At 41.3% G+C, this 26,990-nt stretch overlaps 1 protein-coding gene across 1 annotated transcript in view; it reads left to right on the plus strand.

The window, feature by feature from the left end:
* Positions 1-26,990, plus strand: part of LOC112265517 (complement C3-like) — a 58,013-nt gene that overhangs the window by 14,051 nt on the left and 16,972 nt on the right. Inside the window, 24 exon segments of the mRNA XM_042302024.1 lie at positions 1,393-1,481; positions 1,571-1,653; positions 4,110-4,197; positions 4,347-4,449; positions 4,601-4,721; positions 4,822-4,937; positions 5,132-5,284; positions 5,377-5,586; positions 6,773-6,967; positions 7,203-7,358; positions 12,114-12,243; positions 16,847-16,915; positions 17,301-17,495; positions 17,679-17,796; positions 17,917-17,999; positions 18,088-18,227; positions 18,460-18,672; positions 20,621-20,681; positions 20,915-21,001; positions 21,344-21,459; positions 21,461-21,488; positions 21,491-21,547; positions 22,231-22,306; positions 26,375-26,534. Coding sequence (XP_042157958.1) covers positions 1,393-1,481; positions 1,571-1,653; positions 4,110-4,197; positions 4,347-4,449; positions 4,601-4,721; positions 4,822-4,937; positions 5,132-5,284; positions 5,377-5,586; positions 6,773-6,967; positions 7,203-7,358; positions 12,114-12,243; positions 16,847-16,915; positions 17,301-17,495; positions 17,679-17,796; positions 17,917-17,999; positions 18,088-18,227; positions 18,460-18,672; positions 20,621-20,681; positions 20,915-21,001; positions 21,344-21,459; positions 21,461-21,488; positions 21,491-21,547; positions 22,231-22,306; positions 26,375-26,534 — 2,847 coding nt within the window.

Here is a 26,990-nt window from a genome sequence, read left to right on the forward strand (position 1 = left end):
AGCTGACAAGGAACATAAATCTGTCGTTCTGCACCTGAACAAGGCAGTTAACCCACTATTCCTTGGCCGTCATTAAGAATTTGTTCTTAACTGACTTGCCTAGTAAAATAAATAAAAAATATGTCCACATAATTTTCCTACCTCTATTTTGTGACATTTTTTATTTTTTATATTTATATTTTACCTTTACTTAACTAGGCAAGTCAGTTAAGAACAAATTCTTATTTTCAATGATGGCCTAGGAACAGTGGGTTAACTGCATTGTTCAAGGGCAGAACGACAGATATTTACCATGTCTGCTCGGGGATTCAATCTTGCAACCTTTCGGTTACTAGTACAACACTCTAACCACTAGGCTAACCACTCTAACCACTAAGTGCACCGGTCTCTCCTGCAGCAAAGCACCCCGACTACATGATGCTGCCACCCCCGTGCTTCACGGTTGGGATGGTATTCTTCGATTTGCAAGCCTCCTCCTTTTTCATCCAAACATAACGATGATCATTATGGCCAAACAGTTCTATTTTTGTTTCATCAGACCAGAGGACATTTCTCCGAAAAGTATGATCTTTGTCCCCATGTGCAGTTGCAAACCGTAGTCTGGCTTTTTTATGGTGGTTTTGGAGCAGTGGCTTCTTCCTTGCTGAGCGGCCTTTCAGGTTAAGTCGATATAGGACTCATTTTACTGTGGATATAACAAAGCAACGTCTGTACCTGTTTCCTCCAGCAGCTTCACAAGGTCCTTTGCTGTTGTTCTGGGAATGATTTGCACTTTTTGCGATAAAGTACGTTCATCTCTCTGTGACAAAACATGTCTTTTTTTCTGAGCGGTATGACGGCTGCATGGTCCTAAGGTGTTTATACTTGCGTACTATTGTTTGAACGTGGTACCTTCAGACATTTGGAAATTGCTCCCAAGGATGAACCAGACTTATAGAGGTCTACAATTTCTTTCTGAGGTCTTGGCTGATTTCTTTTGATTTTCTCATGATGTCAAGCAAAGAGGCACTGAGTTTGAAGGCAGGCCTTGAAATACATCCACAGGTACACCTCCAATTGACTCAAATTATGTCTACTTGCCTATCAGAAGCTTCTAAAGACATTACATAATTTTCTGGAATTTTCCAAGCTGTTTAAAGGTACAGTCAACTTAGTGTATGTAAACTTCTGACCCACTGGAATTGTGATACATTGAATTATAAGTTAAATTATCTGTAGTCTGTAAACATAGTCTGTAAAAACTACTTGAGTCATGCACAAAGTAGATGTCCTATCCGACTTGCCAAACCTATAGTTTGTTAACAAGAAATTTGTAGAGTGGTTGAAAAACGAGTTTTAATTACTCCAACCTTAGTGTATGTAAACTTCTGACTGTATATTGTTTACTTATAGAATCCTGATGGAATCACCTTAAAGCAGGACAATTACAAACCACAGAATGGAATAATATCTGGACACTTCCCTATCCCAGAGATCACCAGGTTTGTTTTTGTTATTCAATCATCCTAACACACTTATCAGGAAAACTTTTGCCTGTGAACTCTTCTGCTCTCATTCTCTCTTAATATAGAAATGGAAACTGGAAAGTGGTGTCCAACTTCAAGAATAACCCACATAAGAACTTCACTGCAGATTTTGAGGTGAAAGAATATGGTAAGAAGGGTTTTCATTTGGGTAGCCGTTTATTAAAGGACAATTCCGCCACTTTCAACCTCATATTCATTATCTCCGGAACCATACTGTACCAGTCTACATATGTGAAAATGGCACATTTCTATAATCTGTGGTTAACAAAACAAGATGTTTTAATCTCTAATGATACCATTATGTAGAACATTTTAGTTTCTATATTTTTTTCAATAAAATCTAGAAATGTACCATTTTCAGTTTAAAAAAAAAGTGGTGGTGGAATTGTGTGGACAAGTGGCTTTTATACAGGTAACAAGTTGAAACAGGTGCAGTTAATACAGGTAATGAGTGGAGAACAGGAGGGCTTCTTAAAGAAAACCTAACAGGTCTGTTGAGAGCCGGAATTCTTACTAGTTGGTAGGTGATCAAATACCTATGTCATGCAATAAAATGCAAATTAATCACTTAAAAATTATACAATGTGATTTTCTGGATTTTTGTTTTAGATTCCGTCTCACAAAGTTGAAGTGTACCTATGATAAAAATTACAGACCTCTACATGCTTTGTAAGTAGGAAAACCTGCAAAAACGGCTGTGTATCAAGTACTTGTTCTCCCCACTGTACCTGCTGGAGCGCGTGCTAAGGGTGGGTGTTGTTATTGTGACCAGTGAGCTTAGATAAGGTGGAGCTTTACCAGCAAAGACTTATAGATGACCTGGAGCCAGTAGGTCTGGTGGCGAATATGTAGCGAGGGCCACCCGACGAGAGCATACAGGTCACAGTGGTGGGTGGTATATGGGGCTTTGGTGACAAAACAGATGGCACTGTGATAGACTGCATCCAGTTTGCTGATTAGAGTGTTGGAGGCTATTCTTTAAAAGACATCGCCGAAGTTGAGGATCGGTAGGATAGTCCGTTTTAAGAGGGTATGTTTGGCAGCATGAGTGAAGGAGGCATTTTTGCGAAATAGGAAGCAGATTCTAGATTTCATTTTGGATTGGAGATACTTAATGTGAGTCTGGAAGGAGAGTTTACAGTCTAGCCAGACACCTAGGTATTGTAGTTGGCCACATATTCTAAGCCAGAACCGTCCAGAGTAGTGATGCTAGTCGGGCGGGCAGGTGCGGGCAGCGATCGGTTGAAAAGCATGCATTTAGTTTTACTAGCATTTAAGAGCAGTTGGAGGCCACGGAAGTGGAGTGTTGTATGGCATTGAAGCTCGTTTGGAGGTTTGTTATTAACACAGTGTCCAAAGAAGGGCTAGATGTATACAGAATGGTGTCGTCTGCGTAGAGGTGGATCAAGGAATCACCTGCAGCAACAGCGACGTCGTTGATTTATAGAGAGAAAAGATTCGGCCCGAGAATTGAACCCTGTGGTTTAGTCGCTAATCTATGGATTTCACATGACTGGGAATGCAGATATGAATCTGTTGGTCACAGATACCTTAAAAAAGGTAGTGGTGTGGATTAGAAAATCGGTCAGTGTCTGGTGTGACCAACATTTGCCTCATGCAAATAGAGTTGATCAGGCTGTTGATTGTGACCTGTGGATTGTTGTCCCACTCCTCTTCAATGGCTATGCGAAGTACCTGGATATTGGCGGGAACTAGAACACGATGTCATACACGTCGATCCAAAGCATTCCAAACGTGCTCAATGGGTGACATGTCTGGGGAGTATGCAGGCCATGGAAGAACTGGCACATTTTCATCTTCCAGGAATTGTGTAAAGACACTTGTGACATGGGGCCGTGCATTATCATGCTGAAACATGAACTGATGGCGGCGGATGAATGGCACAACAATGGGCCCCAGGATCTCATCACGGTATCTCTGTGCGTTTAAATTGCCATCGCTAAGATGCAATTGCGTTCGTTGTCCATAGCTTATGTCTGCCCATACCATAACCCCACCGCCAACATGGGGCACTTTGTTCACAACGTTGACATCAGCATTCCGCTCGCCCACGTGACGCCATACACACTGTCTGCCATCTACCCAGTACAGTTGAATCGAGCATCTGCCCACTGAAGTCGGTTATGACGCCGAACTGCAATCAGGTTAGTACCCTGGTGAGGATTAGAACGCAGATGATTTTCCCTGAGACGGTTTCTGACAGTTTGTGCAGAAATTCTTCAGCAAACCCCCAGTTTCATCTCTCATTCTTACAGTGCAATGCTCCCTCAAAACTTGAGACATCTGTGACATCTGTGCACATTTTAGAGTTACCTTTTATTGTCCCCAATACAAGCTTCTTGATGTGCCACACCTGTCAGTTGGATGCATTATCTTGGCAAAGGAGAAAAATACTCACTAACAGGGATGTAAACACATTTTTGCACCAAATTTTTGAGAGAAGTCCCCTTTGTGTGTTTACAAAATGTTGAGGATCTTTTAGTTCAGCTCATGAAACATGAGACCAACACTTTACATGTTGCATTTATATTTTTGTTTACTATATGAATTCTTCCTATCTAGTTCTACCCAGCTTTGAAGTCATATTGACAGTGAGCAAGTCCTTCTTCTACGTTGATGATGATGAACTATCGATCAACATTGATGCCAGGTTGGAGCTATTGTAGAATGTCAAAATATATCTATTGTTGTTATTTCCATGGTAACTAGTAACTAGAATTTCTACTTAACATATCATCTAACTTACCCCCCCCCCCTTAATTCTCTGTGGTGGTATTTCTGTATGGTTTGGGTGTGAAGGTACCTGTTTGGGGAGCCTGTGACAGGATTTGGTTTTGTGGTGTTCGGGGTGATCCAAGAAGATGGCAGGACGAGTTTTCCCAGCTCTCTCCAGAGAGTGGAGGTTTGTGCATGTAATATGGGAGGGAGTTTATTTGGATAATTCGGTACACATACAGGTATTCACAAACATTCACCATTGATGAGCTCTGTAGCGATAATATCACAAGAAGTCTGACAGACAGACATCGTTTCTTTGTTTCTTACGAATGCAGCTTATTAAAGGAGTGGGCAACGCGGTTCTGAAGATACAGCACATTAAAGAAACGTTTCCAGACATCAATAACCTTTTGCAGAAATCCCTCTACATATCAGTCAATGTGTTAACAGACACAGGTAAGTAGAGTGTGTGTGGTACGTGCATACTTTTGCATCTCATGAAGTGTGTGTTTGTGTTCAATCTCAAAACAGGGAAGGTGTTGGTTTTATCCCTCAGGGAGTGAGATGGTGAAAGCAGAGAAAAAGGGAATCTTCATAGTCAAGTCACCGTATAGCATTCACTTCAAGAAGACCCCACTGTACTTCAAACCAGGAATGCCTTATGACATCTCGGTACATTTAAGAGCATTCAATCACTGTGTTCTACATTAACTCAATTACTATGCTATTCCAAAGTGTTGCCTAGTTATTTTAACCATGGAAACCTACCAAGTAACTGTGGTCAAAGGGGTAGGATGGTATATTGGGCTTGCACTGTCTTTCCCACCTATTGGTCTAATTGTACCACTTTCAATTTGTACCATTAGGTGTATGTGACCAATCCAGATGATTCTCCAGCCAACGATATTGATGTGGAGGCTTTACACAAACACCAACAAGTGCAGGGGAAGACACATGAAAATGGTATTGCCAAAATGACAATTAACACGGATGTGGGCACTGCTGAGCTGCCTATCACGGCAAGTTCAAAACCCAAACTTGTTTTTTAATTGTGTCAAGAACAGTGTTGACACCTTGTAGTCATTCATTTTGTTGCTCTATTTCAACACAGGTGAAGACCAATGTCAATGGACTTGGAGATGACAGGCAGGGCACACAGATGATGACTGCCAAGCCCTATAAATCAAAAGACAACTCACAGAACTACATTCACATAAACATCCATTCTGCAGAAGTCAAAATCGGAGAGCGACTCAAAGTAGACCTAAGCCTCGGCAGCAGTCCTGCGGCCCAGCATGACAAACATGAGATAACCTATCTGGTGTGTACCAGTCAACTTTAATCACTTAGACTTGTGCATTTGACCAAGCTGTGGTGCTATGGTTGGCAACATTACAGGGTAAAAATGCTGCATGGTGTGTATCGTGTGGTATGTAAAAAAACAAAAAGAAGATATATACACTACCGTTCAAATGTTTGGGGTCACTTAGAAATGTCCTTGTTTTTGAAAGAAAAGCACATTTTTTGTCCATTAAAATAACATCAAATTGATCAGAAATACAGTGTAGACATTGTTAATGTTTTTAAACCTACTTTATTTTTATTAGTTGATGGAAATGCCTGATTGTTAATGGAATATCTACATAGGCATACAGTGGCCCATCATCAGCAACCATCACTCCTGTCTTCCATTGGCACATTGTGTTAACTAATCCAAGATAATAATTTCAAAAGGCCAATTGATCATTAGAAAACCCTTTTGCAATTATGTTATCACAGCTGAAAACTGTTGTTCTGATTAAAGAAGCAATATAACTGGCCTTCAGACTAGTTGAGCATCTGGAGCATCAGCATTTGTGGGTTTGATTACAGGCTCAAACTGGCCAGAAACAAAGATCTTTCTTCTGAAACTCATCAGTCTATTCTTGTTCTGAGAAATGAAGGCTATTCCATGCGAGAAATTGCCAAGAAACTGAAGACCTTCACAGAACAGCGCAAACTGGCTCTAACCAGAATAGAAAGAGGAGTGGGAGGCCCCGGTGCACAACTGAGCAAGAGGACAAGCACATTAGAGTGTCTCGTCCTCAACTGGCAGCTTCAATAAATACTATCCGCAAAACACCAGTCTCAACGTCAACAGTGAAGAGGCGACTCCGGGATGCTGGCCTTCTAGGCAGAGTTCCTCTATCCAGTGTCTGTGTTATTTTGCCCATCTTAATCTTTTATTTTTATTGGCCAAGAAGGCCAGCACCCTGGAGTTGCCTCTTCATTGTTGATGTTGAGACTGGTGTTTTGCGGGTACTATTTATTGAAGCTGCTAGTTGAGGACGAGACACTCTAATGTGCTTGTCCTCTTGCTCAGTTGTGCACCAAGGCCTCCCACTCTGTTCCTTACTTAAACCCGGGAACTCTCTGACTCCACCCATCACGGGCTGGCACTCTTTTCCAGTTAATGCCAGTTTGTCCCCCCCTTAGAGATGAATACTGACAAGTCTCTGTGTTCACAGATCTTGAGCAAAGGACAGCTCATTTTCTCCCAAAGGTTAGAGTGGAGTAAGGGACAAGGACTGGTGACACATTCTCTGACGGTGAACAAGGATATGATCCCCTCCTTCCGGATTGTGGCATATTACCACGTGGGCCAGAAAGAGGTTGTGTCTGACTCTGTGTGGGTCGACGTCAAGGATACATGCATGGGATCGGTAAGAATGTTGCCTCACAGTACAGAACCCATCGTCTAGTGGTTACACTCGGCTCTAGTCACATCTACCACTCTCCACCGGAGATCACGGTTCAATCCCTGTGTCCAACCTTTCTACTGTTATACACATTTGCCCATCTCCCCCTCTTAAAACGGTTGCCTTGCTGTGTTAGTATTTCTATGTGAGGTATTGCATTCAAGACTTCTCAAACATTACCTCCGTCTGTATCCCACAGCTAAAAGTGGAAACTGTCAGTCCCAGGACTAGTTATGCACCTGGGGCGGAAGTCACCCTGTCTGTCATTGGTGATTCAGAGGCCAGGGTGGGACTTGTGGCTGTGGATAATGGGGTCTACGTCTTGAATGACAAAAACCGACTTACTCAGACGAAGGTGAAGAACTGCAGACTGAACATACCCCATTTCTGATACCTAATTAATAAGACTCTGAGTCTTCTCATCTAAATAGTCTATAATTGTTTATTTATTGATGTTAGTCCATACCTACAGTGGGGTCCAGAAATGATTGACATGCTTGAAAAAGATGCACAATAATGACTGTATAAAAGAAATACTGAGTGATATTGCATGTCCCCAAAAAAGTGGGAAATTATATTATTTTATACTAATACAATTGCTCAGAGAAAGCGGTTTTGTTTAACAACTAATAAAAATAAAGTAGGGTTAAAAAATATTGACAGCCCTAAAGATTCTTATGAATAAAGTAGTCAAAAGTTGAGTATTTGGTCCCATATTCCTAGCACGCAATGACTACATAAAGCTTGTGACTCTACACACTTGTTGGATGCATTTGTGTTTCAGATTATTTTGTGCCCAATAGAAATGAATGGTAAATAGTGTATTTTGTCCTTTTAGAATAAAATATGTTTTTAAACACTTCTACATTAATGTGGATGCCACCATGATAACAGACAGTCCTGAATGAATCGTGAATAATGATGATGAGAGGGTCCAAGATGACACCCCCCAAGACATGCTCACCTCCCCTATTATTGGAACTGCAAATGCAAGCTTGATGTAGTCATTGTGTACTAGCAATATGCGACCAAATGCAAAAAATGTTGACAACTTTATTTATAAGACTCTTTAGGGGTGTCTGTAATTTTGACACCTACCCATTTTTAGAATAAATAAATTACTTGTTAAACAATATCTCTTTCTCAGAGAAATGTATTAGCATAAAATAATATCATTTCCCAATTTTGGAGCGTACAATAGATGAGTTATTATTTTATACAGTCATTGTTGCTAATCTTTATCAATGGTGTCAAAAGTTTCAGACCCCACGGAATGTGATTTCATGTCGGTATAAAAAAAGTGACGTGTTTTTAAAAAAAAGCAATGTGGGTACAGTGCATTCGGAAGATATTCAGACCCCTTGACTTTTTCCACATTTTGCTACGTTACAGCCTTATTCTAAAATGGATTAAATTGTTTTTCCCCCTCCTCAATCTACACACAATACCCCACAATGACAAAGCAAAAACACATTTTTTGAATTTTTTGGCATATTTATATATAAAAAAATAAAATATCACATGTAAATAAGTATTCAGACCCTTTACTCAGTGCTTTGTTGAAGCACCTTTGGCAGCGATTACAGGCTTGAGTCTTGATGGGTATGGCACTATAAGCTTGGCACACCTGTATTTGGGGAGTTTCTCCCATTCTCCTCTGCAGATCCTTTCAAGCTCTGTAAGGTTGGATAGGGAGAGTCGCTGCACAGCTATCTTCAGGTCTCTCCAGAGATTTTAGATCGGGTTCAAGTCCGGGCTCTGGCTGGGCCGCTCAAGGACATTCAGAGACTTGTCCTGAAGCCACTACTGCGTTGTCTTGGCTGTGTGCTTAGGGTCGTTGTCCTGTTGGAAGGTGAACCTTCACCCCAGTCTGAGGTCCTGAGCGCACTGGAGCAGGTTTTCATCAAGGGTCTCTTTGTAGTTTGCTCCGTTAATCTTTCCCTTGATCCTGACTAGTCTCCCAGTCCCTGCCGCTGACAAACATCCACACAGCATGATGCTGCCACCACCATGCTTCACCGTAGGGATGGTGCCAGCTTTCCTCCAGATGTGATGCTTGGCATTCAGGTCAAAGGGTTCAATCTTGGTTTAATCAGACCAGAGACTCTTGTTTCTCATGGTATGAGAGTCTTTTAGGTGACGGGCTGTCATGTGCCTTTTACTGAGGAGTGGCTTCCGTCTGTCTACTCTACCATAAAGGTCTGCTTGGTGGAGTGCTGCAGAGATGGTTGTCCTTCTGGAAGGTTCTCTCATCTCCACAGAGAAATTCTGGAGCTCTGTAAATGACCATTGCGTTCTTGGTCTTCTCCCAGACCAAGGCCCTTCTCCCCCAATTGCTCAGTTAGGCTGGGCGGCCAGCTCCATGATGGTGTTTCTAAACTTCTTCCATTTAAGAATGATGGAAGCCACTGTGTTCTTGGGGACCTTCAATGATGCAGACATTTTTTGGTACCCTTCCCCAGATCTGTGGCTCAACACAATCCTGTCTCGAAGCTCTACGGACAATTCCTTCGAACTCACGGCTTGGTATTTGCTCTGACATGCACTGTCAACTATGGAATATTATGTAGACAGTTGTGTCCCTTTCCAAATCATGTTCAACATCTCAACATCTCATGTTCTCAACATCTCAAGAATGAGCAATGGAAACAGGATGCACCTCAATTTCGAGTCTCATAGCAAAGGGTCTGAATAGTTACAGAAGTTTACATACACTTAGGTTGGAGTCATTGAAACTCGTTTTTCAACCACTCCACAAATTTCTTGTTAACAAACTATAGTTTTGGCAAGTCGGTTAGGACATCTACTTTGTGCATGACACAAGTAATTTTTCCAATAATGGTTTACAGACAGATTATTTCACTTATAATTCAATGTATCACATTTCCAATGGGTCAGAAGTTTACATACACTAAGTTGACTGTGCCTTTAAACAGCTTGGAAATTTCCGGAAAATTATGTCATGGCTTTAGAAGCTTCTGATAGGCTAATTGACATAATTGTAGTCAATTGGAGGTGTACCTGTGGATGTATTTCAAGGCCTGACTTCAAACTCAGTGCCTCTTTGCTTGACATCATGGAAAAATCAAAAGAAATCAGTCAAGACCTCAGAAAAAAATTGTAGACCTCCACAAGTCTGGTTCATCCTTGGGAGCAATTTCCAAATGCCTGCAGGTACCACGTTCATTTGTAAAACAATAGTACGCAAGTATAAACACCGTGGGACCACGCAGCCCTCAGACCGCTCAGGAAGGAGACGTGTTCTGTCTCCTAGAGAAGAACGTACTTTGGTGAGAAAAGTTCAAATCAATCCAAGAACAACAGCAAAGGACCGTGTGAAGATGCTGGAGGAAACAGGTACAAAAGTATCTATATCCACAGTAAAACGAGTCCTATATCGACTTAACCTGAAAGAACGCTCAGCAAGGAAGAAGCCACTGCTCGAAAACTGCCATAAAAAAGCCAGACTACGGTTTGCAACTGCACATGGGGACAAAGATTGTACTCTTTGGAGAAATTACCTCTGGTCTGATGAAACAAAAATAGAACTGTTTGGCCATAATGACCATCGTTATGTTTGGAGGAAAAAGGGTGAGGCAAGCCGAAGAACACCATCCCAACGGTGAAGCACGGAGATGGCAGCATCATGTTGTGGGGGTACTTTGCTGCAGGAGGGACTGGTGCACTTCACAAAATGGATGGCATCACGAGGGAGGAAAATTGTGGCTATATTGAAGCAACAACTCAAGACATCAGTCAGGAAGTTAAAGCTTGGTCGCAAATGGGTCTTCCAAATGGACAATGACCCCAAGCATACTTCCAAAGTTGTGGCAAAATGTCTTAAGGACAACAAAGTCAAGGTATTGGAGTGGCCATCACAAAGCCCTGACCTCAATCCCATGGACATTTGTGGGCAGAACTGAAAAAGTGTGTGTGAGCAAGGAGGCCTACAAACCTGACTCAGTTACACCAGCTCTGTCAGGAGGGATGGGCCAAAATTCCCCCAACTTATTGTGGGAAGCTTGTGGAAGGCTAACCAGAACATTTGACCCAAGATAAACAATTTAAAGGCAATACCAAATACTAATTGAGAGTACGTTAACTTCTGACTCACTGGGAATGTGATGAAAGAAATAAAAGCTGAAATAAATGAATCACTCTACTATTATTCTGACATTTCACATTCTTAAAATAAAGTGGTGATCCTAACTGACCTAAAACAGAGAATTTTTACTAGGATTAAATGTCAAGAATTGTGAAAAACTGAGTTGAAATGTATTTGGCTAAGGTGTATGTAAACTTCCGACTACAACTGTATGTAAATAAGTTATTTTATTTTTATACATTCGCAAAAAAAAGAAAAATCACTTTTCCATCATGTTGTGAGTAGATTGATGAGGATTTTAAAAAATGATCCTATTTAGGATTAAAACGTAAGAAAATGTAACGTAATAAATTGTGGGAAAAGGAAATGGGCCAGAATACTTTCCGAATGCACTGTATTTAACAAAATTCTGCTCAAATGAATTTACGAGGGAATTCAACTAGGAGAATCTTCAAATAAAAACATATTGCTAAATGGGTTTTTGATAGATGCAACATTTCCGTTTGTTCTATGTCCTCTTTGACTGAAATAATTTGGCCCAAACAGAAGATTGCACCCTACTTGCCCACCAACACTTGGGAATGTATTCGGATTTAGGTGATTTGTGTGTATGTGTGTTTTGGTTTTACTATCCTTGTGCTGACCAGAAGCAGACCAGAAGTCCTCACAAGGATAGTAAAATAGGAATGTTTGGACAAGTGTGTACATTTCGCCGGTCGCCACAAGGAAAATGGCTATTTTAGGCTTGGGGGTTAGGGTTAGAATTAGGGTTAGAGGTTTAGGTTTAGGGTTAAGTGCACGGTTGGGTTCGGGAAAATAGGATTATGAAATCAAATCAATTGTTTTGTCCCCACAAGAATAGGTAAATGTGTGTGTGTGTGTGTGTGTGTGTGTGTGTGTGTGTGTGTGTGTGTGTGTGTGTGTGTGTGTGTGTGTGTGTGTGTGTGTGTGTGTGTGTGTGTGTGTGTGTACATGGCATTGGTATGTGCATGAATCCATCCTTAGATCTGGGACATAATAGAGAAACATGACACAGGCTGCACTGCAGGGAGTGGAAAGGACAGCATGGGGGTTTTCTACGATGCTGGGCTGGTGTTTGCATCCAACGGTGCAGGGCACACCCCTGAGAGGACAGGTATGTGAAACCCAACTATAAGGCCTCTATATAAAAGCTGAAATACACATTCAGGCCTGCCTAGTCTTGCGTGGCCAGCCTTCCAACTTCCTATCTTGGTCGGTCACTTGACTATTGGAAGTCAGGCGAACTTCACAGTTGGATTTTTAGTTTGAATGGGAACGGTCTGAGTCAATTGCATTCAGCACTCGGATTTGATTGCCTTAGTAGAGGGATTTTTCCTTTTTTTTTGTTTTGTCTGTGTCTCTGTTTTTGTATCTTATGCACGTTAGCTTGCTGCAAGTCAGAGGTATTTTTTTAAACTCAATGTCTCTTTGGAACTGCACCCATTCAAAATACTTTATTGGTTTGATAGAGGCAATGTGTCACTACCCACTGGGCACAAACTGGTTGAATCAACATTGTTTCAACATCATTTGTCAACATATTGTGACATTGAATCTATGTGGGAAATAAATTGGATTTGAAAAAAGTCAAACTTTTGGAAAAAGGGAAGGGAAGGGAACTGTTGTTTTGAGGGTGAAATTTCAACCACAGGATTATGTCATCATGGTAACCCAATTGCATCACAGACAAACCTTTGTACCTTTAAAACAATGTCAGATCTTCAACGTTATATCCAGTATCAGAAAAAAACTATAGGCTGGGCAGGACCTCCAACTGGAGACTTGATCTATCAACAGCTGCCTTTTGGTCTCCCATCTAGGCTTTTAACCAAACACTGCTTAGCTAGAAAAATCTCCACTTAAAACTAAATAGATTCACTGTTGCTATTGATATCAGGTATGAAGGTAAGACCCAGATGCAGACCACGTCAAATAAACAATAGTTTAATATTCCAACAGGGGCAGGCAATAGACAGGTCAAGGCAGGCAGGGGTTAGTCAACCAGAGGTGGGGCAAATGTACTGGGCGGCAGGCAGGCTCTGGGTAAGGCAGAGGTCGGCAATCCAGAGGGGGGCAAATGTATAGGTTGGTAGGTAGGCTCAGGGTCAGTCAGAGTGGTCAGGGCTCAGAGTCAGGACAGGCAAGGGTCAAACCTAGGAGTGTGAGAAAAGCGAGACTGGAAAAAGCAGGAGCTGAGACACAAAACGCTGGTTGAATTGAACAAACAAGACGAACTGGCAACAGACAAACAGAGAACACAGGTATAAATACACCGGGGATATTGGGGAAGATGAGCGACACCTGGAGGGGGATGGAGACAATAAACCTCCTAGTCAACCAGGCACTGGAATACCCTGCCCTGAGGTCAAACCTTCAGGAGATGCCTCACCATGTAAGCCGGTTGGCCATCGATAAGACTGGGCCTGGAAATGGGAGACAAAGGGCTGTGAGACATGGGTTTGTCTCTGGACACGTGAAAGGTGGAATGTATATATGAAGGTTACGGGGCAACAGAAGATGAACAGCAGAGGGGCTAATGAGCTCTCTTCCAAGGACGATGACAGCAGCGGAAAAACATCTGGGCAGAAGGTGTGCCGACCTCATCTTCCTGCTCAGGGAAGAGCAGGGGCTGATACCGCAGGGAACAATAAAACTGTGATAGGGTGTTGCGGGCGTATTCCACCCACACCAGCTGCTGGCTCCAGGTGGTGAGGTTGGCAGAGACCAGGCAGCGCAGGGTGGTCTCGAGGTCCTGGTTGGCTCGCTCCGACTGGCTGTTCGACTGGGGATGGAAGCCGGAGGACAGGCAGGCCAATGACCCAATGAGGGTGCAGAATGATTTCAAACTAATCTACTTTGTGAAGTGCACCAGTTCCTCCTGCAGCAAAGCAACCCCACAACACAATGCTGCCACCCCCGTGTTTCACGGTTGGGATGGTGTTCTTCAAACAGATCTATTTCTGTTTCATCAGACCAGAGGACATTTCTACAAAAAGTATGATATTTGTCCCCATGTGCATTTGCAAACCGTAGTCTGGCATTTTTATGGCGGTTTTGGAGCAGTGGCTTCTTCCTTTGGCTGATTTCTTTTGATTTTCCCATTTCCCAAGCAAAGAGGCACTGAGTTTGAAGGTAGGCCTTGAAAGACATCCACAGGTACACTTCCAATTGACTCAAATGATGTCAATTAGCCTATTAGAAGCTTCTAAAGCCATGACATCATTTTCTGGAATTTTCCAATCTGTTTGAAGGCACAGTCAACTTAGTGTATGTAAACTTCCGACCCACTGGAATTGTGATACAGTGAATTATAAGTGAAATAATCTGTCTGTAAACAATTGTTGAAAATGTACTTGTGTCATGCACAAAGTAGATATCCTAACTGACCTGCCAAAACTATAGTTTGTTAACAAGAAATTTGTGGAGTGGTTGTAAAACTAGTTTTAAGTGTATGTAAACTTCTGACTTCAACTGTATATACTGTCCCACATTTGACAGTGCACGTCAGAGCAAAAACCAAGCCATGAGATCGAAGGAGCTCTGAGACAGGGTTGTGTCGAGGCACAGATCTGGGGAAGGGTGCCAAAACATTTCTGCAGCTTGAAAGTACCCAAGAATAAAGTGGCCTCCATCGTCCTTGGAAGAAGTTTGGAACCGCAAAGACTCTTCCTAAAGCTGGTCAGGGAGGTGACCAAGAACCCTATGACAGAGCTCTAGAGTTCCTCTGTGGAGATGGGAGAAACTTCCAGAAGGACAACCATCTCTGCTGCACTCCACCAATCAGGCCTTTATGGTTGAGTGGCCAGACAGAAGCCACTCCTCAGTAAAGGGCACTTGACAGCTTGCTTGGAGTTTGCTAAAAGGCACCTAAAGGACTCTCAGACTATGAGAAACAAGATTCTCTGGTCTGATGAAACCAAGATTGAACTCTTTGGCCTGAATTCCAAGCGTCACGTCGGGAGGATACCTGGCACTACGGAGAAGCATGGTGGTGGCAGCATCATGCTGTGGGGATGTTTTTCAGCAGGAGGGGCTCGGAGGCTAGTCAGGCTCAAGAGAAAGATTAACTGAGTAAAGTACAGAGAGATCCTTGATTAAAACCTGCTCCAGGGTGCCCAGGACCTCAGACTGGGGTGAAGATTCACCTTCCAACAGGACAACGACCCTAAGTTGACATCCAAGACAACACAGGAGTGGCTTCGGGAAAAGTCTTTGAATGTCCTTGAGTGGCCCAGCCAGAGCCCTGACTTGAACCGGATCGAACATCTCTGGAAAGACCTGAAAATAGCTGTGCATCGATGTTCCCCATCCAACCTGACGGAGCTTGGGAGGATCTGTAGAGAAGAATGAGAGAACCTCTCCAAATACACATATAGGTGTATAGGTCGGCACGTAGCCTAGTGTTTAGAGCGTTGGGCCAGCAACCGAAAGGTTGCTAGATTGAATCCCGAGCTAACAAGGTAAAAATTGGTCGTTCTGCCCCTGAACAAGGCAGTTAGCCCACTGTTCCTAGGACATTGTAAATAATAATTTGTTCTTAACTGACTTTCCTAGTTAAATAAAGGTTAAATAGGTCTTTGGAGCTCTTCACATTGCTGTAATAATCTGCGAAGAATCTCAAATGGCCTTAATCACTTGGACCATGTACTTTTAATGTAATCTCAACTGCAATACAGGTGATTTGGTTCTGCTATTAGATGAAGCACAGTGATGACGCATTAATCCTTTGTATAAATAAACAAAATATATGACATTGTATTCCCATTTGAACTTTGCTATGCATGTAAATGGTTGAAAGCGTAGTGATAGACATTTGGGTGACAACTAAACCAAAACTCTGACGTTGTTTTTCCATTGGAATTTGGTTATGCTTTTAGATGGTTGAAAGCATAGTGATAACACATTAGAAATTCAGTAACTGCCGGGTGTTTTTTGAGTGGGTGAATATAGGTTCTAATTTCATTGATCAATGCTAGCAATTTACTTCGAACTGCACAGAGACATAAAAATGGTATCCTTGAGTTAATCTGAAAATGGACAATCTTGCAATCTCTTTAATAACCTGATCTGAATGTGTGCAAAATATGTGTTGGCTGAAAATTGGATGTTGTGTGTCTCTCAAAACCATTGGCAGTCAGCTTACTTCTACTTCTGACCTCATAAGGGTTGATACCTCGGTTGGCCACGCAGAGTTATCATTTCTAGACACTTTGTAAAAGTCTTACAACGTAGCAAAAAGATGCCAATGACTACTAAGCGTTTGTTTTCGGACACACAGAACACCTGCTCACTCATTCGTACATTGATATATCACACTCTTTCTCTTCATTGTGGCCTCCTTTCACTCTTTCTCTTCATGTTTTTGTTTAGCCTGGCTTTGTTTTGACTACTGTTTTTTTTCTTCATTTCTACAATTGTTAAGTGACTTTGGTTATTTGCAAAGCGCTATATAATCCCAAGTATTATTATTATTGTTATTATTACTTAATTTATTATAATAATACTTAAGTTGTAAAATACACAATTGGCAATATCACATTTTAGCCAGTTTTAGCCAGATATCAGCTGGTGTATCATATTTTACTTCACCATAGTATCTTCATTCTCACTGTGGAATTTGGTTGTAGGCCTAAAACATTTGTCCTTAATATTGCCTTGTCAAGTATCCCAGGCAGGTTTTGTGCATTGAAATCCATCTTCTTCTTTGTGTGCTTTAGTCTCCAGCTGCCCTGTCAACTCAAGGAGACGACGAGCAGTGACTATATATGATGTCGTAACCACACTGGGTAGGACAGGAGTTTCTCTTCTTGTGATGCCTGATCTTAAAACTGGATGTTTTTGTTTTAACCATGTACATATATATATGTATTTATTTATTAGTAGAACTTAGTACTTCTTTCTTACCAAACAGACATCTGTTGCAAGGATGTCAAATAGTGTTTTATTGTTTATGTTTTCAACCTCTGGGAATGAGAACCAATTACGAAATGGGAAGACTGCTGTCCACATTGGCCACTAAACAAACTTCAAATGATGTTCAGTTTTTTTTCTTTCATTGAATTATATTCCTTTAACATTCCTTTAACTCTCAGCACTGGGTTTCCCTAAAGGTTTTGCAGATCACTCTGCGATAATGCAGAATCTCACTGATAATGCACTTCTCTGTCCTAGCGAGCCAGTACACAGGCCTGGAGAGACAATGCTGCATGGACGGTATGAGGAAGAACATTCTAGATTACACATGCGAGCGGCGTGCCCAATACATCAGTGATGGAACAGACTGTGTGGAAGCCTTCCTGAAATGTTGTGGAGAAATGGCCACCAAACGTGAAGAGGCCAAGACTGACCAGCTCATATTAGCCCGCAGTAAGTGAAACAACTGTAGTGGACTGGAATGGTCAATTCTAAAATTGCACACCATGTAAATCCAGTGTGATGGGAAAAAACCAGAGTGTGAATGTATAAAATATTCTGGTATTCCCTTGTGTGTGAAAGGGAAAGACATTAACAGTGATGGGAACTGTCTGACTTTCTGTCACTCTTGGTAAGGTGAAGAAGAGGATGAAGATTTCGAAAGTTTTAACGACATCATTTCCCGTTCCTTCTTCCCTGAGAGTTGGCTGTGGAATGAGGAGAGTCTGCCGCGGTGCCCTGACAATAAGCAGTGGTAAGAGCCCTATTTATTGAGATCCTTCAATGCACTACAGTAAAATGCCTTCTAATCCATATTCCTTTTCCCATGTAATGAAAATCCTACATATTTTCTTTCTCTTTTTTACCATTTTAGTCCTGTGCATAACATAAAAATGACCTTACCGGGTTCCATCACCAGCTGGCAGATCACTGCCATTGGCCTGTCCAAAACACATGGTACTCTCACTTATTTTTGCTCATCTTTCTATATTGGTGGCTACTCTTTCTACATCTTCCATCTTATGGCAACTCTCTTGCTCAATAGGAATCTGTGTGTCTGAACCCCTCAAAGTAATTGTTTGGAAGAACTTCTTCCTTGATCTGAAGCTGCCCTACTCTGCCGTACGCAATGAGCAGCTGGAAATCAAAGCCATTCTTCACAACTACATGGAGGAATCTATAACCGTAAGCTTATTGTAATTTAAAGGCAGGCACGCAACCGTGTTGAGTTGAACCTGCAGATGCAGGTAGTATACAGAGTAAACTGGTAGATTGCCCAAATATTTCATTCTAAAATCAGTATGACCTCTTCTGTGCCTTATTATAATTATTATAATTTATTATTATACCATTCAGTGTGGTATTTATCTGATTAGATGCACGGCGATGTGACTACCCCTCTCCACCTTAATGGCAGGTCCGTGTAGAACTGAAGGAGACATCAGACGTGTGCAGCTCTGCCAGCAAGAAGGGGAGGTACATTGTTACTGTTATGGTGGACCCCAAGTCAACACGAAGTGTCCCCTTTGTCATCATCCCCATGAAGCTGGGCCTCCACACCATCGAGGTGAAGGCCTCCGTCCGAGATTGGGGTGGTCGCGACGGTGTTAAGAAGGAACTACGTGTGGTGGTAAGGCAAACCATGGCTTCTTAACAGATGTAACTACCCTGAGGATGATATGTAATTTATATATGGACATGTGTTGATCAGTGTGAATCTGATTCATTGAGTCTGAAATCCCAGTCCTCGAAAAATGAGGGCATCCACCTTACAATTATGCTAAGAGGTCAAACCTGGAAAGGAGCAGAAGGCGCTCAAACAAATTCAGATGAGGTGCCGCATAAAAAAAGAAACGGTCCAATTGTAACCAATAAGGGAGGGTTCTTTGGGCCAACATAGGGAAGGGGCCCTTGCCCTTCACAGAAACATCCTGTCGTCAATGTAGCCATTTCCAAATGTCTAAGTTATTGAAACAAGGTTTTGACTTCTCATTTAGAATGTGACCTTTCCCAACCTATCCCGAGGTGCAGTTTGGCTTTATTTGGTGCCACCCGTGTAACCAACTACAATATAAGAAGAACACTAAATAATTAGTGTTGCTAGAAAAAAGGAAGTTCACTTGTCACTGAAATCACTTGTCTTTATGATAAGATGGCAGAGTAGAAAGCTCCCAGTATCTGACACAAGGGGTCTGCCTGTCCAGGCCCTTGTGGATCTTTAGTTACTTGTAGAAAAGGGGGATGTTGGACGTACAGGAATGCTCTCTCATCAGTGATTTACTGCTTCCACCAATGTCTCCTTTACCCCTTTTTCGTGATATCCAATTGGTAGTTACGATCTTGTCTCATCTCTGAAACTCCCCTGAGCTGGGGAGAGGCGAAGGTCGAGTCATGCATCCTCCGAAACGTGAACCACCAAGCCGTGCTGCTTCTTAACACACTGCTCACTTAACCCGGAAGCCAGCTGCACCATTCAACTCATAATTGAGGTCAGCTTGCAGGCGCCTGACCTGCCACAAGGAGATGCTTGACTGCGATGAGCCAAGGAAAGCCCTCCGGCCAAACCCTCCCCTAACCTGGACGGCACTGGGCCAATTGTGTGCTGCCTTATGGAGTTCCCAGCTGGCTGTAACACAGCCTGGGATCAAACACAGACTGTAGACGCTCCTCGGCACTGCGCTGCAGTGGCTTTGACCGCTCCGCCACTCGAGAGGCACACTGATGTCTCCTTGTTCAGTTTGTTGCAGGTTGGGGTTGGGTCGGAGGACAATGGCCTGTATAAATTGAAGTCTGACAATTGTCTTTTGTATTCAACAATATAATTGCCAGTAACCATAATCACTGTCGCCCGCAGTGGTCCACTTGATGAAAATATTGAGTGTAGAATCTGCCTGTAGTTTGTTCAAGGACAGATTTTTGTTTTTTGTTTTGTTTATTCTGCTCCCACCAGACTTTACCTCGTCTTCCACAAGGTATTCATGGGTTTGAATTGAATCTCTTCAAGACAGGTGGAGTGGGTATCACTTGTGGGGGGAAAAAAACACAATCTGGTAGTGCTGAACATTTTCTGGTCAATAGAAATGTTAAAGTCAATAATAGGTGTTTTGGAACAAAATATGAATCTTGATTAAGAAGATTTCAGCTGGTGTGAGGTGCTTTTGGAAGAGGTTGACTTTTGGCTCGTCTGGTACTGTACTGTTGCCTCAAAACCTGTTAGCAAATACAGTGAGCTCTCCTTTAAAAATACACCTAATGGGACTTCTTGTACTAAGATCCGATGGTCCATGAGACCATTGTCCTCATTTTTGATACGAAAGTAATGTGGCAGTTCTTGAACTTTGTGGCGGATGTTGAATCTTGAATCTTTGGTAACTGGAAAGCCCAGCTATTTTACTGTGATTCCAGATCATTCCCATAAGAAGTAGGCCTATTTGCTGTTAAAGTAAATACTTTATCGCCCCTATTTCGAAAACCGAGGCCACCAGGTGAATTGTTGTAATTCAAGCAAAAAACATATATGCTGAGTTGATTAATAAGTAAATGTGCAAATTAACATGTTTTCATTCTAACAATGACAGCCCGAAGGGGTGCAAACATGGCTTCAAGTGAAGGAAGTGGAACTGGATCCCACCAAACACGGTGAGTGTATGGTAGCATATACAGATGTAGATAATCTATAGTTCCAGTGACAGTATTACCATTCGATGCACTGATGAGTATCATGATGGTTGATAATATACATTTTCCTCTCTTAATTAATATGCAAGTCAAATTGTATGGCTCTACCTGTAGGTGAGATTGAATGGAAAAACTCGTAACAACTGTTTACATTATTTGCTCTCTCTCTGTCTCTGTCTTTCTCCGGTTAAAAGGGGGGACGGATACTGTGCGTGTTAGGAGTGGTGCACTGGCTAACCAGGTTCCAAATACACCTGCCAGAACACACATAAGTGTGACAGGTGAGACGGAATGATCTGACACACATGGACCATTTAGAAATGTACTACGAATACGTGTTAACAACATTAGTTGAATAAGCTAGTTGCCCTAGGCTCACTAACGTCGTATTGGTTCACAAAGCTAGAGGACCACTGAGTAGCAAGTCTATTAGACCCATGGTATTCTTTATAGGTTAAGTTAAAAAAAGGTTAAAAATAAATAAATAAAAAGAAACTGTCTTTGTCATGTTGTCACTGACCATTGACTAAGTCATATTCCAGTTATTGTTATGTTTAATTGTGTGCATTTATAATGTTTTAACGTCTGCATTTATATATGTTTTACTATCTGCATCTTTTCAGGTGAGCAGTTGGCCAGAACGATAGAGGCAGCCATCAGTGGTTCACCCCTGGGCGACCTCCTTAGACAACCAGGTGGCTGTGGGGAGCAGAACATGATAGGCATGACTTTACCTCTCATCGCCACACATTACCTGGACACGACCAAACAGTGGGATAAGGTGGGATTAGAACGCAGAAATCAAGCAGTCAACTACATTCAAAGAGGTGAGAAAGTTATGAATTCCACATTTAAGTTTTGCATTTACAGTTGCACACCTCCCAGAGAGGATGGCATTGATTGGAAGTAAACACATTCTAGTTATGCTATAGGCCTAATGTTACAGTGCAGTTTTAACAATTAATGTTTTTGTTTCTCACATTTGATTTGGTTAACAACCACACAAAAAGCAATAGTTCGATTTTTTGACATTTTTCTTTTTCTGCTTGAACAGATCAGGCGTGGGTTTCCTAGCCTTTGTAGCGAATTTGGTATTTTATCTTTCGACAATCAGTGATGTAGGGGTAAATTAACATAGGTGGGTAAATGCTGATCGTCGTTCGGGATGAGTAACGCTCCCTATATTTTCAAAATAAGTGTGTTTACTTCCACTACACAACTATTGACAACCCAGACTGAACGCTACTCGTACAAAAGAAAATAGCTTCATTTGTTGACATTTGTTTGTAAAACGCACAGAAGCATAAACATAGATTTTTATCATTGTTACTCTCTCGCTGCTTTGTGACTGAGTTGTGGAGTGAAATAACATAACATGTTAGCTACAAAGGCTTTGGGAAACTCACCACACTACCTGTGGTGTTATCAGTACAAGTTATTTCTTATCAGCACAAAACCAATCAGCTTTGATTGTCTTCATGGTTCATGGTTTTCTTTTGTTATTATCAAGGTTATGAGCAAGAACTGGCCTACCGGAAAAAAGATGGATCATATGCTGCCTTTGATGATGAGCCTAGTGGTACCTGGTGAGCTACACCTTCACCCACTTCCTCTCAATACCAGGGACACAACTTTAGTTGTACAACATATAGGCCTAGGTCTACTGTATGTTAAAGCAACAATCTGTGATTGGTGCGTCCATTTTTTTAACTAAACGAATGACATTGCCATTGATTCTTCAAGAATTTAACAGCTGTTTTACCCCATTAGAAACCAAAATATAAGCAAATTTTTACTAAAATGTTTGTAAAAATGTTTACAGTTTTTGATCTCATGAATGGTCGGTCCTTGCATCCACTGTATGTAAACCCATTTGGGTCTTTGCGTGTCAAAAAGATGCACGTCAAATAACAAATAATTTGCTTCTTTAACTGAATAGTACAGTACCCCCCTGAATTATTGGCACCCTACGTAAATATGAACAAAAAAGGATGTGAAAAAATGTCATGTTTGTTCATCAGATTGATTTTATACTCTAAATATCATGTCTATAACCTCGAATTTTTAAACCTCTAAAATTGTTCAAAGGAAAAAAAATGTCATCAAGAAATTAATTATTTTATTCAAAAACATGCGTGTCACCATTATTGGCAGCCCTAGAAATTCTTATGAACATGAAGTTAGTCTGAGTCTTTGGGAACTCCTAAAACTTCTCTGGGATATGTGGGACGCTCGCCAACAGCCAGTGAAATTGCCGGGCGCCAAATTAAAAACAAAATAAATCCCATAATTAAAATTCCTCAAACATACATGTATCTTATACCGTTTTAAAGGTAATCTTGTTGTTAACTTTTCATGGCTGCAGGGGCAGTATTGAGTAGCTTGGATGAAAAGGTGCCCATTGTAAACGGCCAGCTCCTCAGTCTCAGTTGCTAATATATGCATATGATTATTAGTATTGGATAGAAAACACTCTGAAGTTTCTAAAACTGTTTGAATTATGTCTGTGATTATAACAGAACTCATATTGTAGGCAAAAACCTGAGAAATTCCACTTCCTGTTTGTATTTTTTCTGGGGGTGGCAAATTTTCAACCAAGCTCTCATTGAAATTACAGCAAGATATGGATGAGTTTCAACTTCCTACGCCTTCCACTAGATGTCAACAGTCAATAGAACTTTGTCTGATGACTCTAATGTGAAGGGGGGTCGAATGAGACAGGAAATAGTCACCACTGCCACGAGTTGACCATGCATTCACTATGCGCGTTCACAGGGGAAGCACCTGCGTTCCACCGGTCATCTGAAGTCATTCTAATTCTCCGGTTGGAATGTTATTCAAGATATATGTAAACAACATTCTAAAGATTGATTCAGTAAATTGTTTGACATGTTTCTACTGACTGTTACGGAACTTTTGGACATTTCGTCACATTATAGTGGACGCGCTTTGTGACTTTGGAATTGTTTACCAAACGCGCTAACCAAAGTAGCTAATTGGACATAAATAACAGACATTTTCGAACAAATCAAGCATTTATTGTGGACCTGGGATTCCTAGGACTGCATTCTGATGAAGTTCATCAAAGGTAAGGAAACATTTATCATGTATTTCTGGTTTCTGTTGACTCCAACATGGCGGCTAATTTGGCTACTGTTCTGAGCTCCGTCTTAGATTATTGCATGGGTTGCTTTTTCCATAAACTTTTTTTGAAATCTGACACAGTGGTTGCATTAAGGAGAGGTATATCTATAATTCCATGTGTATAACTTGTATCATCATCTACATTTATGATGAGTATTTCTGTTGAAACGATGTGGCTATGCAAAATCACTTGATGTTTTTGGAACTAGTGAATCTAATACGCCAACGTAAACTCAGATTTGTTGATATAAATATTAACTTTATCAAACAAAACATGCATGTATTGTGTAACATGAAGTCCTATGAGTGTCATCTGATGAAGATAATTCAAGGTTAGTGATTAATTTTATCTCTATTTCTGCTTTTTGTGAATGCTATATTTCGCTGGAAAATGGCTGTGCTTATTGTGGTTTGGTGGAGACCTAACATAATCATTTGTAGTGCTTTTGCTGAACAGCATATTTGAAATCAGACACTGGTGGGAGTAACAACAAGATTAACTTTAAAATGATATCAGACACATGTATGTTTTAGGAATTGTAATTGTGAGATTTCTGTGGTTTGAACTTGGCGCCCTCTATTTTCACTGGTAGTTGTCATATCGATCCCGTTAGCGGGATTGCAGCCATAACAAGTTAATCCCACCACAGTGTCCGATTTCAAATAGGCTTTACAGCGAAAGCACCACAAACGATTATGTTAGGTCACCACCAAGCCACAGAAAAATACAGCCATTTTTACAGCCAAAGAGAGGAGTCACAAAAAACACAAATAGAGATAAAATTAATCACTAACCTTTGATGATCTTCATCAGATGACACTCATAGGACTTCATGTTACACAATACATGTATGTTTTGTTTGATAAAGTTCATATTTATATCAAAAAATCTGATTCTACATTGACGCGTTACATTCACTAGTTCCAAAAACATCAACATCAATTCATCAGAAATACTCATCATAAATGTAGATGCAAATACAAGTTATACACATAGATTTATAGATATACCTTTCCTTAATGCAACCGCTGTGTCAGATTTCAAAAAAACGTTATGGAAAAAGCAAACCATGCAATAATCTGAGACGGCGCTCAGAAAATAAATAAAATTATCCGCAATGTTGGAGTCAACAGAAACCAGAAATAACATTATGAATATTCCATTACCTTTGATGATCTTCATCAGAATGCACTCCCAGGAATCCTAGTTCCACAATAAATGCTTGATTTGTTCGATAATGTCCATTATTTATTTCCAAGTAGCTACTTTTGTTAGGGCTTAGGTATACAAATCCAAACGCTCATGCAGGTCCAGCATAACTTCAGACAAAAACTTCAAAAAGTTATATTACAGGTCTTAGAAACATGTCAAACTAAGTATAGAAACAAGGATGTTAGATACATAGATACTGGAGGCTGAGACAGGGGGAGTTGTGGACAGGGCCAACCAGGCAGGATATAACCCCACCCACTTTTCCAAAGCACAGCCCCCACACCACTAGAGGGATATCAACAGACCACCAACTTACAACCCTGAGACAAGGCTGAGTATACAGTAGCCCATGAAGATCTCCTCCACCGCACAAGCCCAAGGGGGTGTAAAACCAGAAAGGAAGATCACGTCAGTGACTCAACTCCTTCCAAGGGACGGCATGGAAGAGCACTAGTAAGCCAGTGACTCAGCCCCTGTAATAGGGTCAGAGGCAGAGAATCCGAGTGGATAGAGGGGAGCCGGCCAAGCAGAGAAAGCAAGGGTGGTTCGTCACTCCAGTGCCTTGCTGTTCACCTTCACACCCCTGGGCCAGACTACATTCAGTCATAAGACCTACTGAAATGATGAGTCTTCAGTAAAGACTTAAAAGTTGAGACGAAGTCTGCGTCTCTCACATGGATAGGCAGAACATTCCGTAAAAATGGAGCTCTATAGGAGAAAGCCCTGCCTCCAACTGTTTTCTTAGAAATTCTAGAGACGATAAGGAGGCCTGCGTCTTGTGACCATAGCGTACATGTAGGTATGTACGGCAGGACCAAATCGGAAAGATAGGTAGTAGCAAGTGGCGCAGCGGTCTAAGGCACTGCATCTCAGTGCAAGAGGCGTCACTACAGTCCCTGGTTTGATTCCAGGCTGTATCACATCCGGCAGTGATCGGCAGTCCCATAGGGCGGCGCACAATTGGTCCAGTGTCGTCCGGGTGTGGTCGGGGTAGGCCGTCATTGTAAATAAGAATCCATGTAATGCTTTGAAGGTCAGCAGATAAACATTGACCTCACTGACTATAGATGTTTCAACTTTCAGTTTTTATTCATTTGTAAAAAATATTTAAAAAAATAAAAAAGTAAAACATAATTTCACTTTTACATTATGGGGTATTGTGTGTAGACAAGTGACCCCCCCCATGGGAAAAGTCAAGGGGTGTGAATACTTTCTGAAGGCACTGTACAAGATGACATTTCATTCATGGCAGGGTAAATTATACCTAACTGTACCTACATCTCATCCTTCCATCTAGGTTGACAGCTTATGTTGCTAAGGTATTTGCCATGGCAAACCCTTTAATCGTTATTTCGGAAGATGTCCTGTGCAGTGCAGTCAAGTGGCTTGTCATGAAAAGACAGCGACCCAATGGCATTTTCGAGGAAACTGGCAAACTCCTACATCCCACCATGATGGTACTGTTTGTGTTGCTGGCAGAAATTTGATTAAATACATTTATTAAACTATTTCATATTTCATTTATTTAATTGTATTAATCATATTATTTTGCAAAACTGATTTCTCTAAGACTAATACATCGCACTCCTACCCGTGACAATATTTTCATTACCATTGCCTTACAGGAATGATCTCTTATGTTCAGAGTATCCATGTAAATGTAACAAGAATTATAAAAGAAATACTGAACAAAATAAACACAAATGCAAGAATTTAAAAGATTTGACTGAGTTAGGTTTCATATAAGGAATCAGTCAATTGAAATAAATAAATCAGGCCCTAATCTATGGATTTGACATGACTAGGAATGCAGATATGCGTCTGCATCTGGTCACAGATACCTTAAAATAAAAGTTAAGGGTGTGGATCAGAAAACCAGTCAGTATCTGGTGTGACCACTCTTTTCCTCACCG

This window comes from Oncorhynchus tshawytscha, linkage group LG02 (genome assembly GCF_018296145.1).
Source record: "Oncorhynchus tshawytscha isolate Ot180627B linkage group LG02, Otsh_v2.0, whole genome shotgun sequence".
Lineage (NCBI taxonomy): Eukaryota > Metazoa > Chordata > Actinopteri > Salmoniformes > Salmonidae > Oncorhynchus > Oncorhynchus tshawytscha.